The 20,717-nt window shown below is 28.6% G+C and overlaps 3 protein-coding genes across 3 annotated transcripts in view; 2 read left to right on the top strand and 1 right to left on the bottom strand.

Moving 5' to 3' along the window:
• The window catches only part of LOC126899375 (leucine-rich repeats and immunoglobulin-like domains protein 2), a gene marked incomplete at its 5' end in the record, with an annotated part of 42,147 nt that extends 38,992 nt beyond the window's left edge, over positions 1-3,155 (top strand). Inside the window, one exon of the mRNA XM_050674254.1 lies at positions 2,884-3,155. Within this exon, the coding sequence (XP_050530211.1) occupies positions 2,884-3,072 (189 nt within the window). The remainder of the gene's footprint in view (positions 1-2,883) is intronic.
• A 957-nt stretch (positions 3,156-4,112) lies between these two features.
• LOC126898273 (uncharacterized) lies at positions 4,113-5,383 on the top strand. The gene is made up of 2 exons (XM_050672213.1): positions 4,113-4,649; positions 4,829-5,383. Exons 1-2 carry the CDS (start codon positions 4,113-4,115, stop codon positions 5,381-5,383), a joined length of 1,092 nt encoding a protein of 363 aa, XP_050528170.1.
• A 7,893-nt stretch (positions 5,384-13,276) lies between these two features.
• Positions 13,277-14,377, bottom strand: LOC126898272 (putative leucine-rich repeat-containing protein DDB_G0290503). The gene is made up of 2 exons (XM_050672212.1): positions 13,372-14,377; positions 13,277-13,293 (listed from the first exon to the last, which is right to left on the bottom strand). Exons 1-2 carry the CDS (start codon positions 14,126-14,128, stop codon positions 13,277-13,279), a joined length of 774 nt encoding a protein of 257 aa, XP_050528169.1. The 5' UTR covers positions 14,129-14,377.
• Between the last annotated feature and the right edge of the window lie 6,340 nt (positions 14,378-20,717).

The raw sequence follows: 20,717 nt of genomic DNA, 5'->3' as shown, positions 1-20,717 counted from the left end.
TTTTTTTTTTCTAAATACATTATAAGTACATCTTCCATTTGACATACTTTTTATTAAAATTAGACAATTTCCCCTTATATAGGGGGGGTTCAAACTTTGAAACATTGTATAAAAAATAGAACTTTTTCAACTGAACTTTTGAAAATGTTCCGGAAATACTGCGTCCTTTAAACATATATCAAATCAAAGGTTATGTTATATACTATTAAATGAAAAAAAAAAATTTGTCCCGACATCTTATCTTCTATGTGCAAAGGGCTGTCGAAAATTAAAAAAAAATGTAATGTTTGCGATAAAAATCATCTTTTATCGGGATGTTTTTTGTACTTAAAACTGCCATAACTTTTTCAAAAATGAACAAATAAAAATAATATTTTTTTGTATTGAAACCTTAGATATTTCCCTTTCATTTGATATAATTTTTTTTGAAAATCTAACACTTAACCTGCTCATTGGAGGGGATTCAAAATAGCAACTTTTTTACAAAATCTAACTTTTTCACTTAATTTTTGAAAATGTTCCGGAAATACTGCGTCCTTTAAACATATATCAAATTAAAGCTTATTTTATGTACTATAAAATGAAAAAAAAAAATTTGTCCCGACACCTTATCTTCTATGTGCAAATGGCTGTCGAAATTATAAAAAAAATGTAATATTTGCGATAAAAATCACCTTTTATAACGATGTTTTTTGTACTTAAAACTGCCATAACTTTTTCAAATATTAACTAATCAAAATAATATTTCTTTATATTGAAACCTTAGGTAATTTTCTTTCATTTGATATCATTTTTTTTTGAAAATCTAACACTTATTCTGCTCACAGGGGGGATTTAAAATAGCAACTTTTTTACAAAAACTAACTTTTTCAACTTAATTTTTGAAAATGTTCCGGAAATACTGCGTCCTTTAAACATATATCAAATTAAAGCTTATTTCATATAATATAAAATAAAAAAAAAAATTTGTCCCGACGACCTCTATCTTCTATGTGCAAAAGGCTTCCGTATTCAAAAATATGCTATTTTAACAAATTTTTTTTTTTATAAATGAAACTCTATCTACAGATTTGCATCGAAGCGTTTTTTATGATAGTGATTTTAATCACTGTCAGATATCATCTATACTGGACCCAACTATGCAACGACCCCACTGTGCCGCCACCCCACTGTGCNCGACCCCACTGTGCCGCCACCTCACTGTTTTTAAATTTAAATTTTAATTAAACAAAAAAAACTTGATGGAAACTGCCAGTTATTTATTGTTTACACTTAAATCCGTGTACAAGAAGTAAACTAAGTCATATTTTTTCGGAAATATTTAGAGACTATTTTTAAAATGTTCATCAAATAAATATTTAAAAAATAATCTCATTTCATTTTTTATGAGACTGTGATTTATAATTGTTTAGCTCTAATATAAAGAAATATTTACAATCTTTATATACGAGGTACTCAGATTTTACTAATAATGCTTATAACTTTGTATACAATTATCATTTCGTCGATAAAAAAAATTTTAAATCAATAAATTTTTGAAGTAATTTTTTCCTCTTGTTGTCACGTTTTAATTATATTTAGTGGTTAAATTTACTTATTATATTACCATACAGTGTCTCGGACAATGTAGTTAAAATTTCTCTTATAAGAGAATTCGTTTAATTTTTTGATCCTTTAAAAATTAAGTTATATTATATAATATTAAAATTTTGTGTAACTCAATATGTAAAAAAGTTTTGTATGTAATAGTTAAAAAACTTATTTTATGTACTACAAAATGAAAAAAAAAATTTGTCCCGACACTTTATTTTCTGCATGTAAACGGCTACCGTAGTTAAAAAAACACTATTTTTGTGTTAAAATTTTCGATTTTCGATTTTAAATTTTCAACTTAAAAGTGCTATAACTTTTCGAAAAATGTAATTATCAGCACAAATTTTTATTTTCTATATACATTATAAGTACGTCTTTCATTTGACATACTTTTTATTAAAATTGGACAATTTCCCCTTATATAGGGGGCGTTCAAAACTTAAAATATTGTAAAAAACATAGATCTTTTTCAACTGAACTTTTGAAAATGTTCCGGAAATACTGCGTCCTTTAAACATATATAAAATCAAAGGTTATGTTATATACTATCAAATGAAAAAAAAAAATTTGTCCCGACATCTTATCTTCTATGNTAAAATAAAAAAAAAAATTTGTACCGATGACCTATCTACTATGTGCTAATTGCTGTCAAAATTTAAAAAAAAATGTAATATTTTCGATAAAAATCACCTTCTATAAGGATGTTTTTTGTACTTAAAACTGCTATAACTTTTTCAAATATTAACAAATCAAAATAATATTTTTTTATATTGAAACTTTAGATAATTTCCTTTCGTTTGATAAGAAATTAAACTTATTAAATTTTTTTTATTTTTTTATTTTCATACTAAATTTAATAATTATAATTAGTATTTATTCATATATTATATTTTAAAATCAAAGAACTACTAATTAGGATATAATCAAAGAAATAAGAGTTGATGTTGCTTTTGGAATAATCCACCAATTTCTCTAAATGAAACTCTATCTACAGATTTGCATCGAAGCGTTTCTTATGATAGTGATTTTAATCACTGTCAAATATCATCTATACTTGTCCCATCTATGCCTTGTTTACACTGTGCCTCGACCCCACTGTGCTACCGTTTTTTTTTTTTAGGCAATCAATAAATATTATTTAAATGTACAACTAATACCCAGAATACTGCTAAAATGATTTCAATATACAATGGACCATGCTATAACAAAAAAAATTATTTTTTCCAATCGCTAGTTTTTTCACATGTCAAATTATTATAATACATTTTTTACTATTATGTTATGTTTCAGATATTTTGGACAAGAGATGGAATGGTTTATCCTATTACAATTTGGACTTTGAAAAATGTAGAATTTCTAAATGAAAAACAACAAATTCTTATAAAAGAAGTAAACTTATCACATGAAGGAATTTATAAATGTGTAGCCAAAAATAGATTAGGAATTGAACATCGAAAATTTTTACTAAAAGTCTATTAAAACATTTGTGAATATAAAAATATTTAATTATAATTTAGGTCAATTTTGTAAAAATATTTTATGTAAATAAAAACAAAATGAAATAAAACAAGACTAAATAAATTTTATATTCTAAAAATAATGTAGTACTCAATACTGACAGTTAAACTATATTTTATTTTACTAAAACTATAAGGGAATAATTCAAGTAGTTTGTATTATAATTAAGAAAACCCATTTTTCATATTAAATACAAAAGTAAGGTTGAACTGTTTAAAATGTTTTACATTTTTCATTACTATTGGAATTAAGTTTTAGCTTTAAATCTGTTAAAAATTTATCATGAAAACTAGATTTGCTAGTATACAAATAAATATAATTTTTGTGAATATTTTCACTTTTTATTTTGAATTAGTGTTTTAAAATAAAATGAGAATAATTGTAAGTTCCATTTTGTTTTTCACAAATATTTTTAGTACATTTACTTTAAGATCTGATACGTAAATGTAGACGACACGCAAGTTGTACACGTGATTGGCGGATAGTCTTTTATTGTTTAAAATTAAATAAGAATAATTATAATGTCGCAAAAAACAAATTTCCGCTATAAAAATGTAATTGATTCGCGTTTATGTCGACGAAAAAGAAGAGAGTATAGTCTACTACGTGTATATACACGTAGTAGACTATAGCTAACAAAGGTGGTGCAGGTTGCGGAGTTCCGTGTATCACAAAACGACGCGGGACCATGAAAATCACTTCTAAATTATTTTTAAAAATTTAGCTAAAAACTCAAAATAATTGTATGTTGATTGTTATGAGAGTTCAGCAAGTATTTTTTTTTAATTTTCCCTTGAACTATTATAAGTTGTAACTAAGGTAGCATTAAGTGTAAATATCCTTCAAAACTATCCTTAAATAGTTGGCTATTTATATTTATTCAACATATTAAAATTTTGATTAATGTAGTAGATACAAAAATTAAATAAATTAGAAATGAAAAAAAAATTTATTACTTTAAATATTTTTTTTAATTTTCGATAAGTTAAAAATTTTAAAAAATGGCGTGGAACACTTGTGAAGGGGCACGAGGAACATCACAATTACTTCCGTTAAAGTCAAAACAATCTCATCATTATATACCATGTTGGGCTGTTAAGAAACCACCACGTGAGGTTTGGGAATACGAGGGAACGGGTAAATGCCAGAGGCTTAGAAAACGCCTTATCTATCCTGCTCCATCGCCAGACTATGAACCAGATATTCCAGGTTTTGATTGCACCACTGAGTGGAAGACTGCAAAGCCAATTTGTACCGGGCTTTTCTGGGTGCTGGGAAAGTACTATGATGAAACATGGTTTCCTACGGTGATTCGAGAATGGAGTTTATTGTATTATCAATGTAATCATCATGACGATTATTGGCAGTATAAAAATGAATGGCTGGAAGGTGATGAGGAAGTAAGGATTACGATTTGGGCAGAAATTCTTCGTCATAGATCAGCCTTTGATAAAAAACGTGAAGAGCGCAAGGAACAACTGAAAACTTGCGGAAAAAGTGATCCAGACTTAACAGAATTAGATGGTGATGAAGAAAAAGTAAATCCTTTTATCGAATTTAATTTTGGCTGATTGAAGTAATTCGATTGATATGTAATCCTTTATATTGGCATTGGATTCTTTAAAAAACATATATTAAATATCATAAAAGTTAACACGATTCAGAACTTAATTTCCTCATAACATTAATTATCATAAATAATAATAAAAATTTACAGGTTATTAATATGTGTGAATTAATTGATGAGGCCAACGAGGTAATTAATGTGAAAAGAAAGTTAGTTGATTCTTCAAATTGTAACTATGAAGATGAGAATGCTGCAGTCGAGAGATGTAGGTTACAAAAGGAAATGGAAGAAATAGCGATGGCTGATCCTGATGAGGAACCAGATTGGGTAGAAATGCGGCGAAGAATGCGTGGCTCTTTCGCTGCACTCAATCTTGCACGACATGAAATTGACTATGAAATGCTAGATCATATCATGATCGAATTATGTAAGTACTGGGCAAAAGCACCTCCTATCGAATACGAAATTGACCCGTTATTAGAGCGAAATATTACGCGGGAGATACAAAACTTTAGAAAAAAAATATTTGGTATCATAGAACTAGACGAACCAGAAAAATTTCAATGTGCCCCTTCACCAGTTACCTCGTCTGTTAATTGTCAACGTCAACAGAGCACATGTCCATCATCTGCTTTAAATGAAATTGCAAGAGCCCGAAGACACCCTAAAAATAAACAAGATCAACCATACTGTCGGAAAAAATGAACACATTAATTCGCTATATATTGATACAAATAATTTCAACAAAAGTGACTAAAAATGTTGTACATTTTAACATAATGATAATAAATATTGCAAATTATTTTTTAGAACCATCCCTTATACTAAAGGGGTGTCAACTTAATTTTTTTAAAGGGCAAAATACATATTTAATAATCTTATAAAATAAGATATAATATAATTAAGAAAATGACTGGTCGATAACAATTTTTCGAACAGTATTTCAGAAGTTCAAAGTTCATATATATAAATAGTTATATTGCGGTCGTACTTTTCATACAGCTTAGGTATAAAAATGAAAATAATATCCAAAATACTGGTCCTAAAGTTGTCATCTATTCATAGACCAATTTTCGTTAAAATTATTGTCATAAGTGATAGAGAAATTAAAGGACTGAGTTTTATTGTTATTGAATCCAAATAGCTAAATATCATGTTATAACACTCTTTGTTGTGACCATCGATATAACAGATTTTTTTTGTGTTAAAATAATAGTAATAAAAAATCTTGAAGTTGTAATTCTCTTATAGAAAGGTTAAACACCTTATAAATAATAAATGTTTGTATTTAAAAATTAGTTAAATTTAAATAATTTTGTATTAAGTACAAGGCGATTCAATTTTTGTATTCTGCATAGAGATTTGTATAGTTTCCATTAATTTATCAATGGTGGCTACTTGTTCAGCTGATTCATTTCTATATTTATTAAGTTTAGCCGCTAATTCGGCCATTTCACCTGCAGCTTGACACTGAATGTCTGCTATTTTTTTATTTATTGCTGCCAATTCAGCAACTAATGCGCTATGTTGTTCATAGAGACCATGATTTTCACAATCAGCTCGATCAATCTCAGATCGCAACCAGTTAAGTTGATATAGAAGTCCTTTTGCCTTGGCATCTTCTTCTTCGTCTTCCTCAGTTGCATGATCTGGACAGAAAGCTTGAAGAATTAATGACTTGATGTAATTAGGATCTTTTTCATACCGATTCCAATCAAACGTCGGCATTGAATCTCGAATATGCATAAGAGCGAGTTGCGCTCTATTTAATGTTCTAGATTCTAATTCCGCATACTTACGTTCTATTGTTATTTGTTCTCGAGCTAATACCATACCAATCTGAGTCACTCGATTATTAAAGACGTCGCTAACAAACGATCGAAAATCAGACAGCATATCGTTAGTGAGTCGCATAAGTAAAACCCCTTTGTCACACGTATATGGAGCAACCAATTTGTAAAAATGTTGTAAAGTCGCTTCTTCGCTCAATGATTGAATAGCTTGAAGTAATGCAGTGCTAACTTTTCCAGAATAGTGTTGTGGTTGTGTATATTTTGTATATTTCTGTGGTAAAGGGCATAATGGATGCTCACTATCTATAAGATGCTTGCAACTTTCTATTACATTATTCTGGCAACAAGTACCTGTTTTCATATTATTTTCTATTAATATTTATTAACAATTAACTTCCTGGAAGATTTTTTAGCTAAATGGCTTAAATAGCTTTTAAATGACTGATTTTAATATATATTTGATTTAAAGAAGCATTTAAGTATTCATGAAAATTTATAAATCCTAGTATTTTAACTCAAATTTGGATTGAATGTGTTGTTTATTTCTTACAAAACGTTTCTAGAGAAAATTTATTAATGATATACATATATTTTTAATGTATTAAATAAATTGAAAAAAGTTAAATACAGTCTGGATCTAGCGTAGTGAAGTGAGATGATTTTTAGATTAGTAATGATTAATGTCAGACAGTGATATATTAATCACTGTCTGTAAAACGCTTTTATGTATACTTGATAAAATTAGAATAATCTATCATATTTACCCAAAATTACATGATTTTTTATTTATAAAATCGTCTAATTGTACAGGACAAGTTACTAAAAAGTCTTTCTTTTTTTAATAGTATAGTATATGATAAAAAAAATTGTAAATTTTTTTTATTTTATTTTATTTTCTAACGCCTAAACAGGCAATTTTACAAAAGGAAGCAAACATTAAATGTAAGGTTAATTATTTTGATACGGCAACAAGTACTACAAACTAAAAACGTTAAAAGCTAAATTTGAATATATACAACAAGACATTAATACTATGTACAATATAAATTATTTTAATTAGCAGCGTAGAATTATAACTAAACACAAAATGGGTCTAGACTAAACTCATCAAGTCGTCTAAGTATTCTGTGTAGTGGGTGGTTTTGGCCATATGAGGTGGAATGAAAGGGAAGTTTGAAAAGGGAGTGGTTTCTTGTGTTAAAGGAAGGGACACGAAAGTATATTTTGGATAGAAGTTCAGGAGAATCAATGGAACCATTGAGAAGGGATTTTATGAATGAGATGTCAGCATCTTCTCTGCGGGAGGCTAAGGAAGGAAGTCGGATAGCGGTGCGAATAGTGGAGTAGTCATGAGGAGTATGATTTATTTTCAAAAGGAAGGCAGCGTAAGAAAGGAATTTATTTTGCACTCTTTCCATTCTTATAATGTCTTTAGTGAGGTAAGGGTGCCATACCACAACACCATACTCTAGTATAGATCGGACCAAGGAAAGATAGAGGACACGGAGACAGGAAGGAGAGGAGAAGTTAGAAGTGTTTCTTTTAATAAAGCCTAATACTTTTAGGGCTCTACCAATAATATTATTCATATGGAATTCAAAGGAAAGAGTAGGAGTGTAATAAATACCGAGGTCTTTGATAACGGAAACACGGTTGAGAAGTGAGCCTTGGAGGAAGTAGGAGTGGTGTAAGGGGGAGAATTTGCGGGAGAACGACATTATGTGGCATTTGCTGGTATTAAGAGATAGGTTGAGCTCCATGGCCCAATTGGAGAAAGTGTCGAGGTCGGATTGAAGGAGTAAACAGTCAGATGGTGAATTTATGTTAAGAAAAAGTTTAATGTCATCGGCAAAAAGAAGTACTTTAGAGTTAAGTAGTAAATCGGAAAGGGAGTTGACATAGAGGGTGAACAAGAGTGGGCTGAGATGACCACCTTGAGGAACACCAGAAGGAATGATGCAAAGATCAGAAATCATACCATTGATCGAGACAAATTGCCTTCTGGAGTCTATATAAGATGACAACCATGCAAGTAGTGGATTGCCAAAACCAAGGTTATGTAATATTTTAATTAGAGTGCCGTGATCAACGGTATCAAAGGCTTTTTTGAAATCAGTAAATATCACGTCAACTTGTGAGCCGGATTCAATATTATCTAGGATATAGGTAGAAAAGACGAGACTGCTAGTTACTGATGATTTCCTAGGACGAAAGCCATGTTGGTTGTCACTGAGGAGATGATTAACATTTCTTTTGATGGAGGTAAAAACCAGGGACTCAAAAATTTTAGCTATATGAGGGAGAATGGATATAGGCCTGTAGTTAGTAATGTCGGATGGATCACCGGATTTAAGGATTGGTGTAATAGAGCAAGTTTTCCAGACAGTAGGAAAAACTCCCTCATTTAGGGAACGTTGAAAGAGGAAAAAAAGTGGTTGTGCTAGGGAGTCACGACATCTATAAAGTAACTGGGCCGAAATATTATCAGGACCATTGGAGTGGTTGTTTTTTAAGGATTCAAGAGCATAATGTACATCAAATATTGAAAAAGAACAGTTTGATGGAAGATTAAATTGGTAATTTTTGGTAACTTGAGGAGTAGAAATGGAAGTGGAGAAAGTATTTGGAGGTTTAAAAACCGAGGAGAAGAATTTAGAAAAGAGATTGGCATTTTTCAAGGGTGAATTTGATACTTCATCAAAAAGATGGACGGTGGAAGGGATTTGTGAATGTTGTTTGAGGTCTCTGGTATATTTCCAGAATAAGGAGGGGTTAGTTGAGAGAGAGCGCTCAGTGTTACTGATGTAAGAACGGTAATTACTAAGGGATAGTTGTTTACATTTGGCTCGTAGATGAGAGAAAACAGAATAGTCAGAAGGAAGATTTGTTTTTTTAAACTGTTTATGAGCATATTTTTTTTTGATTATTAAGGACTTTAGAGTAGGTGATACCCAACGGGGAAATTTCGGGTTTCTGAAGGTTTTTTTTGGAATGAAATTCTGAATAGCGTTAAGTAGAGCATCGTTGAAAACAGTGGCGGCATCGTTAATAGAGTAGAGCGAAAAAGTGGTCTCCCAATTAAATGAGTCAATGAATTTAGAAATAGAGGAATAGTCACCGATTTTAAAGTCAAAATAAGAATGTGTAGTATTTAGTTTAGGTGGTTTGGGATAATGGTACAGGATACATAAAGGAGGATGGTAAAGATCGGGTTTGATGAGAGGCGAAGTGGCTTTGTCGACTGACAAGTTCTTAGAAGTGGATAGGACTAAATCGAGGATGTTGCCTGTACAATTAGTAGTATGGTTGAATTGATAAAAGTTTAAGAAGGAGAAAGAATCAATAATTAGAGTGGAGGTTGGGGTAAAATTGCCACTTGCTGAAAGGCCAAACTCATCAGATGCCCATGAAATACCTGGCATGTTATAATCACCGCAGATAATAATTTCATCTGGCTGGTGATTAGATAGCAGTTGTTCGATTGATGCAAGATGGGATTCAATAATTGGTAACGGACTAGATGGAGGTAAGTATGTGCATCCAATTAGGAGAGTAGAGTGGTTAATTGTGAGAAGGACAAAAATATGTTCTACGCTTGAATTAATTATTGTAATGGGGGATGAGGGAATCGAGCATTTTACTGCAATGAGAACTCCACCACCACGAGAAAGGTTACTGCTGTTGATATTTCTATCAAGCCTGAAAATAATGAAATTATGTAATCCTAGTTCAGAGTCTGAAATGTCAGGAGATAGCCAAGTTTCCGTTAGGATAATAATATCATAGGAGAGAAACATATGACACATATAACAATTTAACTTAAAATTTGTTGTAAATGGAGTAGATCTATTCCATTGATAGTATAGAATATAGTATTCGGATAGTTTTTATTTTTTCGTCTTAAAGAGTATATAGTATTAGCTTTAAATAAATGGAGGCTTAGAGAATTCATATTGTATAACCTGCCGCACAGTGAAATGAAACGCCGATTTAGGCGGCCAAAAGTATCATTTTTTAAAAGTCACTTAAATTTTTTTTTTTAGCAAAACACATTAATATCATACTTAAGGGTTTTAATACAAATTTTCAAGGGCATAAGTTGATTTGGTGAAGGTGTAGAGCTATTTTAATGTTATACTTCTAAAATTTATCCGTATTTTCAGTTATTTTGAGTTTATTTTTGTACATTTTTTTTATTGCCTTAAAACATAATTTAAAATTAAAAAAATTTTTTATTCCTATTAAAAAAGATATCCTTTTTCAAATGAAAAAGAAAAAAAAAGATTTTTTTTATTTTTGTGGAATTAAACATATTTATACTTAAAAAAAAATCGAATTTTTTCGTTTTTTTCTCTAGTTTGCTCGTTTAAAGAGATTAACTAAAAATTACGCAAAATTACACGTTAATCCATACATGTGGCTTGTAGAGCAAGTCATTAGCTATACTATGAAAAAAAAAAATTTTGCGCTCGATAATTTTTGAACTGTACATACTGCATTTACCTAGAATAAACGAATATTTTCCTAAAAATCTTATGTTTTACAAGATTTTTACTCTATAAATAAAATTAGTCATTATTTATTATTAATTGTTATACGATTACATTGATATATAAATATGAATATTTTAGTTTTATACATTTAAAAAATAATTATGCCATTGATAAATTCATGTCTGAAAATGAATCATTTAATTGACTATTTAATTCATCTTCTTTATAGTTGTCATCATTATGAGGGAATATTACTAACATCTTACCATATTCTAAGTTATAGAATAAGTTGCCTAAAATAAATGTTGATATTTTTTATTGTAGTAACTATAATCTTTTGTAATATATTACCTGTAGGAAGTGGCGCATATTGAATAATATGAGCACCGTCTCTGAGGAGGCACAAGAGAGTCTCAATCAAGATTATAAAATGTACCGAGAACATCACACCAGAAAGAATTCGCGCTTAAATACTAATGAGGATTTAATTCACATTCTTCTTATCTCATCGGATCCTTACATTTCTAGTACTGATAGAAATAAGCAAGTGCATTTAAACGAGTTATCAGAATATGGTAAGATGTTAGTAATATTCCCTCATAATGATGACAACTATAAAGAAGATGAATTAAATAGTCAATTAAATGATTCATTTTCAGACATGAATTTATCAATGGCATAATTATTTTTTAAATGTATAAAACTAAAATATTCATATTTATATATCAATGTAATCGTATAACAATTAATAATAAATAATGACTAATTTTATTTATAGAGTAAAAATCTTGTAAAACATAAGATTTTTAGGAAAATACTCGTTTATTCTAGGTAAATGCAGTATGTACAGTTCAAAAATTATCGAGCGCAAAATTTTTTTTTTTCATAGTATAGCTAATGACTTGCTCTACAAGCCAAATGTATGGATTAACGTGTAATTTTGCGTAATTTTTAGTTAATCTCTTTAAACGAGCAAACTAGAGAAAAAAACGAAAAAATTCGATTTTTTTTTAAGTATAAATATGTTTAATTCCACAAAAATAAAAAAAATCTTTTTTTTTCTTTTTCATTTGAAAAAGGATATCTTTTTTAATAGGAATAAAAAATTTTTTTAATTTTAAATTATGTTTTAAGGCATAAAAAAAAATGTACAAAAATAAACTCAAAATAACTGAAAATACGGATAAATTTTAGAAGTATAACATTAAAATAGCTCTACACCTTCACTAAATCAACATATGCCCTTGAAAATTTGTATTAAAACCCTTAAGTATGATATTAATGTGTTTTGCTAAAAAAAAAAAATTTAAGTGACTTTTAAAAAATGATACTTTTGGCCGCCTAAATCGGCGTTTCATTCCACTGTGCGGCGTCCGAAATTTAGATATTCCAATTGGAAATGGTTATGTACGTGATTCTACTAATTTTATCGTAGCAAAGAGATGTACAGATTGGAAATTATAATGAAATGGACTGTATGCTAAGAGATGATACTTACAACGAGCACAAACTTATATGAAAAAATATTGATGAATATTACTTAACAACTAATTGCCACGAGGCACAAATAACAAATCAATAAAATTAATAAATAACTAACTTTAAAACAAATAATAATGATGAACCATCTGATGGCTGGTTGAATAATGGAATGATACATGGCCTGGATAGCTAAAAGTAATAATTTTACGCAACGAAAGATGGCGGCATCAAAAATTAAAAACAATAACATTAAAAACCCATGTAGGGCAAAATTGCACTCGGGTGAATCTAAAAGGAATATGTGTGTTCGTCGTCATCTTTGCCTTTTTTCAAAGAAACAACCGGTCGTAGTTTCGGTGTTCCCAAATTTACCAACAAAAAAAAAAAAATATCGAAACGCTCTCTTTTGTGTCTAGACTCAACAAATGTCTCTTTTAATTATTAAAAATTTAAACTAAAAAAAATTTCGACATGATATTCAAACCCTTGCAGTACCTTCATTAATGATTCGTTTAAAAAAAAAACGCCCCTAGGAAAGTAAATGTCTAATATTGTCAGTTATTATTTCGAAATCTATCCAATTCTTGAAAGGTTAAATTAATATAAAATGATAACTAAAAATATAAACATTGAACATTTTATAACAATTATAATTTCTCTTTATTACGGAGTTTGAGAAGAATTTTTTCAAAATTATTTTGATAGCTTCAACTAGTTACTTTTTGTGATCTTTTGGTTTACTATTGAAAACAATTTGTCTAATAGGTTCAGAGTAATTGTGTTTAATGATACACACAAAAAAACCACAACAAAGTAGAACCAATTGCTTTTTAGCTATTTATCAAAGCTGAAATAACGAAAGTTTTTAAAATTATTTAATATTTATAAAATTTAAACAAAAATTTAGTTTGGTGAATTTAACTATTTGAATTATTTTTAACCTCTATCAATTTATTAATAGTCAATTCATATTTGTTTTTTAGCTGTTTTAGTTCGTTTAATTCAGATGATGTTTCTACAACTTTTCTTTCAGTCGTTGATAACTGAGTAGCCATTACCATCGATAAAGTATCATACTTTGCCTGTTCTATAGATAACTTGGCACGTCCATCGCGGAGTTTCTCTTCTAACCGATTGATTTCACCTGTTAATTTCCCAATATTTTTACTCATTGAATCTTTTTCGTTAGCAAGACTATTACTGTTTAGTTGTGCAATCGTTAAGAGCTTAGAAGATAATGACAGATCTTTTGATAATTTTTTAAAATCAGTATCTAATTTTTCAATAATTTCTTGTGAAGAATTTCGTTCTTTTAAATAGGATAACTCTAACTGTCTGTAATAATTATTAAGTTCTTGAATTTTTTTAGCATTTTTTGTTATAGTATCAGTGATTTCAAACACATCTTTGTGTACCGCATTAACATGTTTTTCTGATTTTTCCAGTCGTTCTGTTTCTAAAGCTTTGAATGCAAATAATTCACTTACTCTTTTTTGATTTAAAGATCTGGCTTCACATATATCTTGTTCTAAATCTTTCACTTCTCTTGACAATTCGTCAAATTTATTGGTATCGAATAGTATTTCCATAGCTGAGTCAGCGGCATATTGCTTGAGTTTATGTAGTTCATCTGTTTTACATTGAAGTATATGTTGAGTTTCTATTTTTAATTTTTCCAACATGGTAATGGCTTCCTAAGGGATGAAAATTATTTTATTTTATTTTAATCAAAATAATCATATATGAGGTTTCCTTTAGGTAGGGTATCATAATTTTATTTCACTGAATTGGATACAATAACTAAGATTATTAAGTCCATAAATTAAATAGAATTTAAATAAGCAAAACTTGAATTAAATAAAAGAAACCCCAATTTTTTTTTAAATTTTCAAAATGTTTCAACGGCTATCAGAATGTTTCCAAAAATTCAATCACAATTTTATCATTAAATCTTATAAGCATTTGTTTACTTCTTCTTTCAATAATTGATTTCGTATTTCATTTCTAGAAATGAGAACAGTTTCTTTGGTGCACTCTAATTGATTGATTTTTAGAAACAGTTGGAACTCTTTTTCTTTTTTTTGGTGTATAGCATCACTTATAGATTTATTTTCATTATGTAATTTGTCTGCTCTTGTCTTGTAACGTTTGTATTCTACCATCATATCATCGAATGCTATTGTTAATTTGGAAAATAACTGTCTTTGTGTATACCATGATTCAACCATAGTTTTTTGTTTGCTAGCTAATTTGCATTGTAAATTTTTAATTTCTGTCTTAGCTTTGTCATATTTAGTTATTTTATCATAGAGTGTCTCCAAATTAACCCCCATTTGTTCTAGTCTGGCACGCAATACTGAATTAGTACCATATTCAATGTTATTCAGTTGGTTACGATTGACCATAGTTGTGTTATCTAAAAAGCATTTAAAATTAAAAAGACATTATTGTAAAATAAAATGGACTAAAACTAATTACTTATTTATAGTCATATGAATTTTTCGTAAATTATATTGAATGCATAATAAAATTGAAAAGAGTAACTGTTTTTCATCATAGTTACCTATTATAACATACGTGTTATATATTGTGTAAGAAAAATTCATATTATACTCATAATAAAAATTCATTACGATTAAGAGACCTCGCGCGACATATGAACTTAAAAGTTAAAATCACACATCCATAAATATTTTTAACATGAGATTTGTGCCATAGGATATAATTGTTCGTGATATGAACTTAAGCAAAATTTGAGGTGGTATGGATAAAGGATTAATGAAACTTGAACAAAGATAATATGATAACTAATAGATTATATTGCATTTTTATTATTTACTATTTTGTTGAAGTGTAGCTACTACTATTTTTTATCATTAGTCATTCCTCGGTTATACTTCTCCTATAGTCTATATTTTAAGTTTCTCGTGCCTTGATTAGAGGATCAATTTTTGTGAAGTTGACAAGCTTCAATGGATACAATGGGTGGCTGTGTAATGTATGGAGTCATAAAATTGGCAAACAATTTTGGCATCTCTATAAAAACATTTATGCAATTATGATTAGTTTTTGCAAATCTTGTACATTTACGGTCGGCCATTTTAAAACTCGCCACACCACTTGTACATACTCGTACGATTCATAGCTCTATTACCGTAAACAGTTTTCACCTCATTATTAATTTCAACCGGAGCTTTTTTCCTTCGCAACGAGATAGCGAATGATGGCACGAATTTCACCCTTGGCGGGAGATACGATTGACATTTTTTGCGATAAATGCTACTGCGTCAAGAGTTTTCAACACACTAACCTCGGATTGATTTCATTTTGAAGGGGAGGAGTCAGGCTACGTGGCAGTGTTACTAACATGCCGAAAAAGTATTCCCTACAGCTATGAGAGTACCAGTACACTTACTTTCTGGACGTGCCTCGTATGTATTAAATATTATTTCAATACACCTTTTAATATCCTTTACGTCAACTATCTGCACTTTACCAAAAGGTAATTTGGCATAGTCCTTTATGGCTAACGGATTCACGCAGAGGATATTTTCAAGATATAGTTTCCTATCTTACAAACTATATATTTTATAATGAACTCTATCCGGACTACTAGCTATTAAACTGCCTTGTTAATGGATATAGCGCACTTCAAAAATATTCTTAATAAATTTAGTACTACCTTAACTGCCTGCACTTTACCGGAAGATAATTGGCATAGTCCCTTTCAGGCTGGCGGGTACACAGGCATAAAGTACTTCTTCTACTAAAACTAATTAATACTAATCACAAATTACGCTTCTTCACTTAGTTTGGCACATTTAAGGCTGTTCATAAATGATGGGTGCAATAATATTTAAAAAAAATTATATAAAATAGAAACTATATTTATTTATTGTAAGGATATTAGGAAATTGTAAAAATAAATAAAACTTATTTCTTGGTAAAATATTAATAAATCATTTAAAACAATGTTTACCATTTAGGATGATATAAAGAAAAAAAAAACTAAGTCTTAGGGACAAAATATTTACTTATACTGACGCAGATTCTATGTAAGAGAATGTTGGCCTTGATAAAGTTTTCAGAAAGTGAAAAAGCCGCGTTTTTACGAAAAAAATGGCTTTTTATATGCTGGATACAGTAAGCCAACTCTATTGAAATTCCTGAGATGTTGGATAATTATTTGTGATTGGTAAATTGTGATAGAATCTCTGATGTGGGCGTAGTTAATAAATTATAAAGGGACTGGTTTGAAACATGTGTTAATAAATGGTTATTTTGATTACCCTTAAAAATTTAAGTTCTTGTAAAGTAAAGAGATGGACCAAAAGAAAAAAAACTTCTAATTAATCGAGAAATAAATACTATTTAAATAAGTGAAAAATAAATAAATTTCTTAATATTAATATTATTTTAGTTGAAATTTATTAGTATTTGTTTTAATTGAATTAATTAAAAGTTATATAAACTTAGTTCAACTAAGAATGACAATTTTGATATAGATAATTTATTATTTTTTCATAAAAAATTTTACGTCTTTAATATCATCTTTAATAACTTTCAGCATTGCTTGAATAATTTGATGGTCAGTAATTATTTTATTTACAAAAAATTTACAATTTTTTTTTGTTTCAGATAAAAAATTCTCGCAAACATTGCGGGATTCATCATCTGCACATTTTTCTATACGATTTGTCAGTTGGTCTATTATTCTCGACAAGTGTTTTTGTTCCTCTAATTGTTTATTGAATTGATTAATCTTGTAAAATTCATCTTCTGTTTCAATTTTTAGGAGAGATAATTGGTCATTTAGAAAATTTATCGTTTTCTCCAATTCATTTTTTTCAGATTCATTCTTTAAAAATATATTTACCTGATATTTTCACTATTTATTTTTTTAAGTAAAAGCTTTGATTACATTTTTTGGGGGATTAAAAAAATATGAATAATATTTACTTTGTCTTGTGCCATTAAATTTTTTTCATTATATTCTACGTGCATACATTCATCTAAATAATTGTCGGGACATTTGTGAATATCACTCAAATTATTCAATGCAATTATCCTTTGAATGTATATTCTTTTTTCTCTAAGGTTCATAAGATTTTTTTTAGGTTTCTTCATATTCTCAGTGCATATGTGTCTTTCTAAGGGTAATGGAACATCTTGTGGATAATTTTTACAATCAGGGATTTTTACTAATAACTTTTTTGATGCCGAATACGTTGTCATTATTAATAATACCCGTCGTAAAAATAGCTAATGTATCAAATTATGCACTACAGTAATGTCGCATAGCAACTAACGATGTATATTTATATTAACATTATAAAGAAATATTGATTCTTTATACCCTCGAAACTTGTTGCACTATTTATATAAACTGCTCATTAAAAAATTATAATTGTAACAAATGATAATTTTCGAGCAAAAATAATATTATGTATTGAATTGTGTTTTTGTAATATAAATACACAAATTATATTATTTAAATTTGTTTTTTTTTATATTTTATATACAATATGAACGTGAACTATAGTCTTTTTTCGATTTAAACTTATCACATTGAATAATTCGAGAAGAAGTAACCTAGTGGTTACATTCCTACTGAGTAGAGTCTTTTTTTCCTGTTTTAAGGATTTTTAAGAAGGGTTCCGCACCATGATCTTTTTAAATAACGAGGAGGTTATTTTGTAGGGTTAAAGAAGATAAGTATTTGATAAGGGGGTTAGAAGGCGGTTATGGAAGCGTTTATATTTAGTATGACAGTTTGTTTGATAGGTATTTTGAATACCTGAAATTATGTCATCAAGTTTTAAAAAAAGAAAAAGGTAAATTTTCCAGAAAATGATATTGAAGTAAGTACATGTAGCAACTAAAACATAAAAAAATTATAAAGCATGAAATAATAATTTTTGATGAAGAAATCAAGACATATAATTATGAAGAAATAAAAAATTGGGTTAGATTATAAAATAGAATATATAATAGAATATAATAGAGAAAAAAAAATATACATTCAAAAGATAATTGCATTTAATAATTTGAGTGATATTCACAAATGTCCCGACAATTATTTAGATGAATGTATGCACGTAGAATATAGTGAACAAAATTTAATGGCACAAGACAAAGTAAATATTAGTCATATTTTTTCAACCCCCCAAAAAATGTAATCAAAGCCTTTCTGGAGTAATTCGATTATCACTCATCTATTTCGGAGTTTTCTTGAATGTGAGACATGGAGCGCTATTTTTCTGGTAATACAAAATTTTGAGTCTTCTAAAAATCTTATTTTTAGAAGTAAGTATATAATTCTCTATATTTTGAATGTATTTGTCATTATTTACTGTACCTTGTATAAAATGCAATTCCTCATTTCTTTTTCCTAACAAGTAGCCCCAAACCATTTTAGAACCATCGCCTTTCTACACTTTTGCGGCAAGACGATTGTTATTATATATCTGACTACTCGTGCATCTCACTCGTTTTGGTCGATTAGAGAAGAGTTGGTCCGATTATGTTTCTAAATAAATTAGTTGAAATAACATAAAATATAGGTTTTCATGTGATTCTTACCTAGTATATTGAAAAAAATTAAATTTTTTGACAGTAAATTACCAAAAATATCTAATTCTACCTTGCTTAAATATTCTCAAAATTTGCTTGTAAATGACTTGACTGAAATTTGCTGTATTTGGAAAAATAACATTTTTAACGAAAATGTAAGTAAAAATTTAGTTGCAAATGGAACTAATGTAAAATAAGCGGATTCTTTTAATTTTATGAAAACATTATATAAAGAAAAAAGTTTCATGTCATTACTTTATGATTTAAACATTAATGATTGCGTACAAGCCCAAAATCTAACCGCGTAATACATGAGATTTGGGAGTGTTTTATAATTTTGACCACTACCGTATCATCTATTTCACTTAAACTTAAAAACTTCACTTTAACTCTACATTGAAAAATGTAGAGATGTTTTGATTTTAACTGGATGTTGAACTGTGTTCAGATGATGAAAATCTGGACCTAGTCGATGGTAATGAAGCATTTATATTTATTGAGAAACTACTAACTATTGGTAATTTAGATTTCTATTTATATATAGATATATATATAAAATTTGACGATAATTTTTGTGATTTGTGATGATTGGGAGATCCTACATTTTTTTATGCAATTGGCTTTATTATTTCATGAAATATTATACCACTAAATTCAATTTAAGGACAAATATGTACAATTGTCGATTTTTTTTTATTATTTGAGTATAAAAATACATTGATAAATTGTGCTCTGTGATTTAGTTATCCTGAAATATTTTATGTTTAGAACATTACATTACAGTTGTTTAACTAATATAATAATATTATACTTTAAGGAATAGATTAATAATTTAAGTTAATAATTATGATAAAATTACCTATACAAGTATTAAGGTTCGTAGCAAAGCTAAAAAAAGATTTATATAACCTATAACACCTAAGTTGTATAAACCTACGTTGGTGAATATTTTTTAAACCTTTAAATTCCAATTGAATATTGACAGAGCCTATCTAATATTTATAAATCTGAATGTTTAAACTTATATCTTAATTAAATATTAAATAGAGATAAAAATTTCAATCTTTGTTGAATATGAACTGTATTAGGTTAAATATAAACACCAAATATAAACATTTAACTTTTAATTTAGGTTAGACACTAGTTTAAAAAAAAATCCAGCCCAGGGGGGTCGCGGCACAGTGGTGACGTGGCATAGTTGGATCAAGTATAATGATATCTGACAGTGATTAANTTTTTACTCTATTTGTGTGTGCTACTACCAGTCTATAACATTCCAAATTTTTTCGTAACATGTTATGCATAAATCATAAATCTAAAAAAACCCAGCACAGGGGTGTTGCGGCTCAGTGATGACGTGGCATAGTTGGATTAAGTATAATGATATCTGACAGTGATTAAAATCACTATCAAAATAAAACGCTTCGATGCAAATCTTTAGATAGTGTTTAATTTTAAAAAATTGGTGTATTATTCCAAAAGCTACATGATCTGCTAGTTCCTTATTAATATCCTGATAAGATAAAGTATGTCGAATGAAAAAGGGATTATTAAAAAATATTATTTCTCATAAAAAAATTATATTGATCCATGCATTTTATCAAAAAGTTATAGCATAATAAAGTAAAAAATCCAGCCCAGGGGGGTCGCGGCACAGTGGTGACGTGGCATAGTTGGATCAAGTATAATGATATCTGA

This window comes from Daktulosphaira vitifoliae, unplaced genomic scaffold (genome assembly GCF_025091365.1).
Source record: "Daktulosphaira vitifoliae isolate Bord-2020 unplaced genomic scaffold, ASM2509136v1 Scaffold_2, whole genome shotgun sequence".
NCBI lineage: Eukaryota > Metazoa > Arthropoda > Insecta > Hemiptera > Phylloxeridae > Daktulosphaira > Daktulosphaira vitifoliae.
Note: the sequence above shows the minus strand (reverse complement) of the source record. Positions and strands in the feature narration are given on the sequence as shown.

Bases quoted from the DNA above. Each gene is read 5' to 3' on its own strand.
- LOC126898273 (XM_050672213.1), top strand. From the start codon at position 4,113: ATGGCGTGGAACACTTGTGAAGGGGCACGAGGAACATCACAATTACTT. The intron at 4,650-4,828 runs GTAAATCCTTTT...AAAAATTTACAG, and splicing joins TAGATGGTGATGAAGAAAAA to GTTATTAATATGTGTGAATT.
- LOC126898272 (XM_050672212.1), bottom strand. From the start codon at position 14,128: ATGTTGGAAAAATTAAAAATAGAAACTCAACATATACTTCAATGTAAA.